Source organism: Vidua chalybeata, chromosome 29 (assembly GCF_026979565.1).
Source record: "Vidua chalybeata isolate OUT-0048 chromosome 29, bVidCha1 merged haplotype, whole genome shotgun sequence".
Classification (NCBI taxonomy): Eukaryota; Metazoa; Chordata; class Aves; order Passeriformes; family Viduidae; genus Vidua; species Vidua chalybeata.
Window position 1 is genome coordinate 365,314 of NC_071558.1, and position 7,656 is coordinate 372,969.

Sequence of the window (7,656 nt, forward strand, 5' to 3'; positions counted from 1 at the left end):
ACCCCGGGGGGGGTTGGACTCCCAAAATCCCCCCCCCCCCCGAGGCAAAGGAAAGTTGGGGTTTACTCTGATTTTTAGGGGGGTGGGGGTTAGTGGGGTTTTATATCCAAGAAAGGGGAATTTTGGGGTGTTTTCTTTGGCTTTGACCATTTCCAGCTGCTCCCCGCCCCCCCCCCCATTTTCACCTTTCAATTCCCCCCTCCCCAAAATCCTCCCCCCCCACCTCCCCTTATCTCACCCCGGGAGCACTTTGACAAATCGGGTTTTTGGGGCTAAAAACTGAATTTTTGGGTTATTTTAGGGGTTTCTTTTATTTTGGGGTGGGGTCATTCCCTCTCCACCCCCTGGGGGTCCCCCCCCCTAAGTGCCACTGTCCCCCCCCCCCCACCCCAAATCCAGGGCCCCTGGGCTGAGTTTCAATGAGAAAACAAATTTTAAAACCTAAAAAAAGGGATTTTCACCCGTAAAAATGGTGAAAACCTGGAAAAAAAAAATCCCAAACCCAAGTGCAATAGACGGGGGGGGGAGGGGGCCCGGGGGGGCCGAACTCTTGGTGCTATAAATGAAATTCGGGGGGGGGCGACAGCCCTGTCACCCCTCCCTGGGGGGGTCTCAGCCCCGGGGGGCTGCGGGCAGTTCCCCCCCCCCCAAAAAAATGATCCCGGGCAGTTCCCACCCCCCAAAAAAACGACCCCAAACCCCTTCCCCGGGGTCCTGGGCAGTTCCCACCCCCCCCAGAATTGATCCCCCCCACCCGAAAAGTGATTCCCAGGATTTGGGGTGTGGGGGGGACATTCCCAAAATGACCCCAAACCTTTCCCGGGCTCCTGAGCAATTTCGACCCCCCCCCCGACCCCGAAAAAAAAAAAAAAAATCCCCCCAGTCCCAAAAATGCCCCCAAACCCTTCCTGGGATCCCAGGCAGTTCCCCTCACCTTCCCCTCACCCCAATCCCAAAATTCCAGGGGGATTTGGATCCATGTCCAGCCTCCTCCCCTCAGCATAGGTTTATCCCTATTTTTATTATTATTATTATTATAATTATTATTATTTTTGGCTTGCCCCCCCCCCCCACTGCCGCCCCCAGGGCTGTGATATCCAAGAAAATTCCCTTTTTTTATTCCCCCTGCCCTCCCCCAGCTCCAAACTTCGAGGATTTTCCTGCTTTTTTTCCAGCTAGGGGTAGATCCGCTTGTGAAAATGCTTTTTTGGGGTTTCTGTTTTGGGGGGGGGGGGGGGGTTTTTTTTGGTTCCTCCAAAGGCATATCCCATTCCCATCCCGAATTCCCACCTGAATTCCCCCATCCTGCCCCGTTTTGCTTCCGCTCTCGCTGCCGATATAACCAGGACTCATCCATGTATATAAAACTGAGCTGTTTCTTGACACATTAAAAGGTGAAAAGAAAAAGAAAAAAAAAAAGGACAAAAAAAGGTTAAAAAAAGAAAAATCCACAAAAAAAAAAAACAACCAGACAAAACAAAAAAACCCTGAAAACCTGTACATTGTGTAGGAAAACAAAAAAAAGCAGAAAAAAAGGGGAAAAAAGCCACAAAAAAAAAAAAAAAAAAAAAAAAAGAAGAAAAAAACCCAACAAAACGAAACAAACAAAAAAAAATAATAATAATGGAAAAACCGGCAAAAATTCCCGGGTGTTGTGGAAGTGTCACGTCCGTGTCGTGTGACCTCGTGTGTGTGACATGAACCGTGCAAGGAGGGGGGGCCGGGGGGGCTCCGGGCTCCGGGAGCCCCGGCCCCACTCCCCGAATTCTGTGCCTTTCACACGGGGCGGCACCGGGACCCCCGGGGGGGCCGAGATCCCTGTTCCTGTATTTGCACTGTTTTTATTCTGGATTGGCTTCCCGACAATACACGGCTCCAACAACCCCGGCTGCGCCTCTTCCTCTCCCCAAAATCCCCCGCGGGGCCGGCACGGGGCGGGAAATTTGGGATGGGGGGTGTGGGGATGGGGGGGGGGTGGGTGGGACGAAATTCCAGCATTTCAGCCCAAAATTCCAGCATTTCAGCAAAAAATCCCCAGGATTTTAGCAAAAAAAAAAAAAAAAAATCCACCCTGAAATTCCAGGATTTCAATCCAAAATTCCAGCATTTCAGCCCAAAATTCCAGGTTCTTAGCAAAAAAATCCAGCCTGAAATTCCAGGATTTCAACACAAAATTCCAGCTCAAAATTCCAGGATTTTAGGAAAAAATCCAGCCTGAAATTCCAGGATCTCAACCAAAGAAATCCAGGATTTCAGCCCAAAAATCCATCCCAAAATTCCAGGATCTCAGCCCAAAATTCCAGCCCAAAATTCCAGGATTTTAGCAAAAAAAATCCAAGATTTCGGCCCAAAATTCCAGGATTTCAGCCTGAACTATTGGTTTCCACTCTCCGTTTTCAGGATTTCACACCCAGGTTTTTTATTTCCCAGCCAAATGTGGGGATTTTGCTAAAATTTCCAGCATTTCAGCCCAGTTTGTGCATCAGAAAAAAAAAAAAAAATCAGTATTTGAGGCCCAATTTCAGGCCAGAATTGTGGATTTTGGTCCCGGTTTCCGGGATTTTAGGCCAAATTTCTGCGTTTCTGATCCCAATTTGCAGCATTTCAGTGCCCAGCTCCTGCATTTGGGCCAAACTTTTAGGATTTGGGGGATTTGGGCCCCATTTGCAGGATTTTCATTCCCATTTCCACTGCTCAAGCCAAATTTTGGGGATTTTGGCCCCCAATCTGTTGGGTTTGGTCCGAGTTTGGATGATTTCAGCCCCAGATTTTCAGGATTTTGGCCCCCAATTTTGGGCTTGGCGGGGGGGGGGGTGGAAATGGGGTTTTTTTTGCACAAATTTAAGGGGTTTTCCCCATTTTTTCCCCGTTTTCCATCGGGTTTGAGCTCGGGCTGATGGCGAAGTGGGGTGGAGGGGGGAGTGAGGATCCCCCAATTTTTGGAGAAAGGCTTCAAAATAAAATAAATTAAAACTTTAGCCCTCAGTAATAATTATTTAATTAAGAGAGAAATCGTTTGGCAAATTGGGAGGGGGCGACCTCAAATCCAAATAGGGCCCCTCAAATTCCCTCCCCCGCAAGAAACCTCCAGGACATGGGGACATGGCTTTGGTGTCCCTGTCCCCAATCTGGGGGTGGCAGGGACCAGATTTGCTACAAAAGAGTTTTATTTGCCAAAAAAAGTCCCCAAAATGGGGATTTTTTGTGTACAAAGAGCCCCCGGGGTGGGGGGGGGAGGCACCGGCGGCTGGGGGGGGGACAGGGGGGGAGGGACAGGGACCCCCGAGATGGGACACGGGCTTGGGGGGGGACGTGAGGAACTGGGAGGTGCTTGGGGACATGGGGGGGGGGGACACGGAGGGGACAGGATGGACTTGGGGACCCCCAGGATGAATTTTGGGACCCCTGGATGGACTTGGGGACCCCCAGGATGGATTTTGGGACCCCCGGATGGACTTCGGGACCCCCGGGATGGATTTTGGGACCCTCGGGGTGGACACGGGGTGCTCAGGCACGGCAGGACGGACACGGCGGACCCCCCCCAGGACACACCCGGGGACTTCCAGGACACCCGTGGGGGCACAGAATGGACACGGGACCCCCGGGATGGATTTTGTGACCCTCGGGGTGGATTTTGGGACCCCCAGAATGGACACGGGGTCCCCCGGGATGGACAAGGGGACCCCAGGATGGATTTTGGGACCCACGGGATGGATTTTGGGACCCTCGGGGTAGATTTTGGGACTCCCGAGATGGACATGGGACCCCCACGGCCGCCGCTGCCGGGGCCGGGCCCGGGCCGCTCCGGACAGGCTCAGATGCGGATCTGCCCGTCCCGGAGCCGCTGCCAGCGCTCAGCGTCCAGCGGGACGAAGGCTCGGGCGGCCTCGTCCAGCACAAAGAGCGGCTCTGGCACCAGCGCGGGGTCACAACCGTCCCGTGCCAGCCGCACCTTCTGCTGCTTGAAGGTCTCCGTCATCTCCAGCCGCTCCTGGGGGCCCAGCGGGAATTGGGGACCCCCCGGAACCCCCGAGCACCCCCCAAAAATCCAGCATTTCAGCCCACAATTCGAACATTTCAGCCCAAAGTCCCATGATTTTAGCCCGAAATCCCAGCATTTGAGCACAAAAATCCAGGTTTTTAGCCCAAAATTACAGGATTGCAGCAAAAAAAAATTCCAGGATTTCAGCCCGAAATTCCAGCCCAAAATCCCAGGATTTTAGTCCGAAATTCCAGCTCAAAATTCTAGGATTTCAGCCCGAAATTTCAGGATTTTGGCTCAAAATCCCAGGATTCCAGCCCAAAATTCCAGCATTTCAGCCAAAAAATCCAGGATTTTAACCCGAAATCCCAGGATTTTCAGCCCAAAATCCAGGGATTTTAGTCCGAAATTTCAGCCCAAAATCCAGGGATTTCAGTCCGAAATTTCAGCCCGAAATTCCAGGATTTTCAGCCCCAAATCCCGGGATTTTCAGCCCGAAATCCCAGGATTTCCCCGTTACCTGCAGGCGGAGGAAGCGTGGCCGCGCGTATGGCGGGAGCAGCTGCTCCAGGTGCCGGTAGAGGCCGGGACCGTCCAGGGAGCGGCCGGGACGCAGAACGAGCGCGGCCATCCCGGCACGGCCCTCGTGGCCTGCGGGTGAGGGGATACTTGGGGACACCGCGGGGCTGGCAGGGGGACCCAGGAGGCGGCACCGGGGCCGGCGGTACCTGGGACGGTGACGCCGTAAACGGTGGCTTCCTGCAGGGACTCGTGGGCCAGCAGCGCCTCGGCCACCTCTGTGGTGGCCACGTTCTCGCCTTTCCACCTGGAAGGGGACGGGGAGGAGCAGGATGGGGATGAGACCCCGCCCAGAATGTTCCACGGGGCTGAGACAAGCCCAGAACGTTTCCTAGGGCTGAGCCCCCCGGCCATGCAGGGAGGGGGCTCTGGGGGTGCCCCCGGCCCGGGATGGGGCTCGGGTACCTGAAGGTGTCCCCAATGCGGTCCCGGAAGCGCACAAACTGCTCCTCGTCCTGCTCCACCAGGTCCCCGGTGTTGAAGAACTCGTCCCCCTCGGCGAAGACGCCGTGGAGCAGCTTCTGCTCCGACAGCTCCCGGCTGCCGGCGTAGCCCAGGAACGGCGTCCGGCGCGTCACTGGGGCAATCAGCAGCCCCGTCTCACCTGCGGCAATGGGGACGGTGACGGGGGCGCCCTGGGCACCCCCCGGTGCCGCCCTGCACCCGCTCCTCACCCGTCCTGGCACGGATGCAGCGTCCGGCCTTGTCCCGTTCCGGCGCTCCGGCCGCGACGTCGTAACGAACGACCTCAAAGGGCGAGAAGAGCTGGGGAGAGGGGCGGTGTGGGGGTCAGTGCCTGGGCTGGAGAGAGTTGGGGGCGCAGCCCCCCGTCCCCAGCACCCCAGACCTTGTAGATGAAGCTGCAGCGCCCCACGGCCCCCGGCGTGCCAGTGTAGTTGAAGAGGGTGACGTTGCCCTCGCTCATCCCGTACGTCTCAACGATGCGCACGGGCCCGAAGCGCTGCTGGAAGCTCCGCCAGACGTCAGGGCGGAGGCCGCTGCCCACTGCCAGCCTCAGCCCGTGCTGCCGCTCCCCAGGGCGCTGCGGGGCCACCGTCAGCTCCGGGGGTGCCCCCCGGGACCCCCCTCGCCCAGCGCCCCTCCCTGACCTGGGGCTGGTTCACCAGGTACCGGCACAGCTCCCCGATGTACTGGAAGACGGTGACGCCCTCGGCGCGGCAGTCGTCCCAGAACTGGCTGGCTGAGAACTTCTCCTTCAGCACACACGTGGCCCCTGCGGGATGGAGAGTGGAGGGATCAGCCCCAAAACGTCCCCGGAACCCCCCCCGTCCTGGCTCACCGATGCCGAGGCAGCCGACGATGCCCAGCAGGGACCCGGCCATGTGGTAGAGGGGCAGCGCCAGGTACACGACGTCCTGGCTGGAGGCTCCCACCAGATCGTAGAAGCTCAGGCACATGATGGACTTGAGGTGGGACACGCGGGCGGCTTTGGGGAGGCCTGGAAGGGGAAAACAGAGTTGAGCCCCTCCCTAGGCTCAAACAGAACCCCCCAGACCCCCGGTGCCGGCCCCACCGGTGGTGCCCGAGGTGAAGATGTAGAGGCAGGTGTCGTTCATGTCCTCGGGCTCCCACACGTCCTCGGGCTCCAGCTCCTCGGAGGCCGCGTCCAGCAGCTCTTGCAGCGCCACGACGCCGGGCGGGTACGGCCCCGCTCCCAGCACCCACACGGCCACGCCGTCCTCCCGCAGGCTGGGCAGGAGCGGCTCCACCGACCCGAACAGGTCTGGGGAACGGCACCTTGTGGGGACCACCCCGCCGGCCCCGGTGCCACCACCCCACCCCCGGTGCCACACGTGCCACCCACTCCTTGTCCCCCTCGTCCCCAGTCCCGCCCCGTTCTTTATTCCCCTGGTCCCACTCCGGCTCCCCGTCCTCTCATCCCCCCGGTCTCACCTCCGTCCCCGTTATACCCCGGGATCTCCCCACTCCGCGGCCCCATCACCCCCCCGGTTACCCCCGTTTCCCCGGTGCCTTTCCCCCGGTATTCCTCGGTCCCCTCCCGCTCCCCTCGGTGTTCCCCCGGTCTCACCGTCCGCCACCAGCAGCGCCCGCGCCCCACAGCCGCGCAGGCAGTGCCGGAGCCCCGCGGGGCGCAGCGCCGTGCCCAGGAAGGCCGGGCGGGCCCCGAGCGCCGCCAGCCCGAACCAGCCCCACACGAAGCGGGGCTCGTTGCCCACCAGCAGCCCCACGGTGTCTCCGGGCCGCGGCGGGGCCCGCAGCGCCCGCAGCGCGTTCGCCACCCGCGCCACGCTCCGCGCCGCCCGCCCCAGCGGCTCCGCGCCCGCCCGGCCCCGCAGGAACGGCCGCGCCGGGGCCGCCCGGGCGGCGCGGAGGAACCGGGAAGCCACGCTCCCCCCGGGGCCGCCCCGCGCCCGCCGCCGGACTCGCAGCGCCCGCAGCGCGAACGCCATGTCGGCCCAGAGGTGCGGCCGCAGCCGCCGCTGCAGTGCCAGCAGCGCCCCCAGCACCCCCGCGGCCAGCGGCCCCCCCGGGAGCCCCGCCAGGAGCGCCCCCAGGACCCCCAGCCCCACCGCCGCCGCCAGCGCCATCGCCCGCGCCCGCCTCAGGGGCGGGGCGGGGCGCACACGCCCACCTTGGCCACGCCCTCCAACCGCGCCCACCTTGGCCACGCCCGCTCTGGCCGCGCCCCCCTCCCAAACCCCGACCCCTCTGCCAAGCCCAACCCCGCCCCCACAATGTCACCTCTGTCCCCACCCCGGCCCCGTGGTCCCCCCGGCACGGTGCCCATTGTCCCCTCCCCATTGTCCCCTCTTGTCCCCCCACTGTCCCCTTTCTGTCCCCCCTTTCTGCCCCGTCTCTGTCCCCTCCTCTGTCCCCCACCTCTGTTCCCTTTATGTCTCCTTTCTGTCCCCTGTTCCCCCTCTGTCCCCTCTCTTTCGCCCCCTGTCCCCTCTCTGCCCCCCACCTCTGTCCCCTTTATGTCCCCTCTGTCCCCATCTCTGTCCCCTCCGAGGCCTCCCCGCTCCCTCCCTGTCCCAGATTCCCCTGCCTCGGGGGGGTCTGGCAATGTCACCGTCCCCGGGGGAGCCACGTGCCCCGGCCAGGCCACACCG

General features: G+C 60.6%; 1 protein-coding gene across 1 annotated transcript; it reads right to left on the reverse strand.

Annotated features, from left to right (window-relative positions):
- Positions 1-2,980: 2,980 nt before the first annotated feature.
- Positions 2,981-7,131, reverse strand: SLC27A3 (solute carrier family 27 member 3). Its single transcript, XM_053966720.1, has 11 exons — positions 6,967-7,131; positions 6,612-6,855; positions 6,096-6,305; positions 5,862-6,020; positions 5,671-5,795; positions 5,409-5,603; positions 5,236-5,326; positions 4,967-5,165; positions 4,711-4,808; positions 4,503-4,633; positions 2,981-3,991 (listed from the first exon to the last, which is right to left on the reverse strand). Exons 1-11 carry the CDS (start codon positions 7,129-7,131, stop codon positions 3,815-3,817), a joined length of 1,794 nt encoding a protein of 597 aa, XP_053822695.1. The 3' UTR covers positions 2,981-3,814.
- Between the last annotated feature and the right edge of the window lie 525 nt (positions 7,132-7,656).

Bases quoted from the DNA above. Each gene is read 5' to 3' on its own strand.
- SLC27A3 (XM_053966720.1), bottom strand. From the start codon at position 7,131: ATGGCGCTGGCGGCGGCGGTGGGGCTGGGGGTCCTGGGGGCGCTCCTG. The intron at 6,021-6,095 runs GTGGGGCCGGCA...TTCCCCTTCCAG, and splicing joins CTTCACCTCGGGCACCACCG to GCCTCCCCAAAGCCGCCCGC. The intron at 5,166-5,235 runs GTGAGGAGCGGG...CCATTGCCGCAG, and splicing joins CTGCATCCGTGCCAGGACGG to GTGAGACGGGGCTGCTGATT.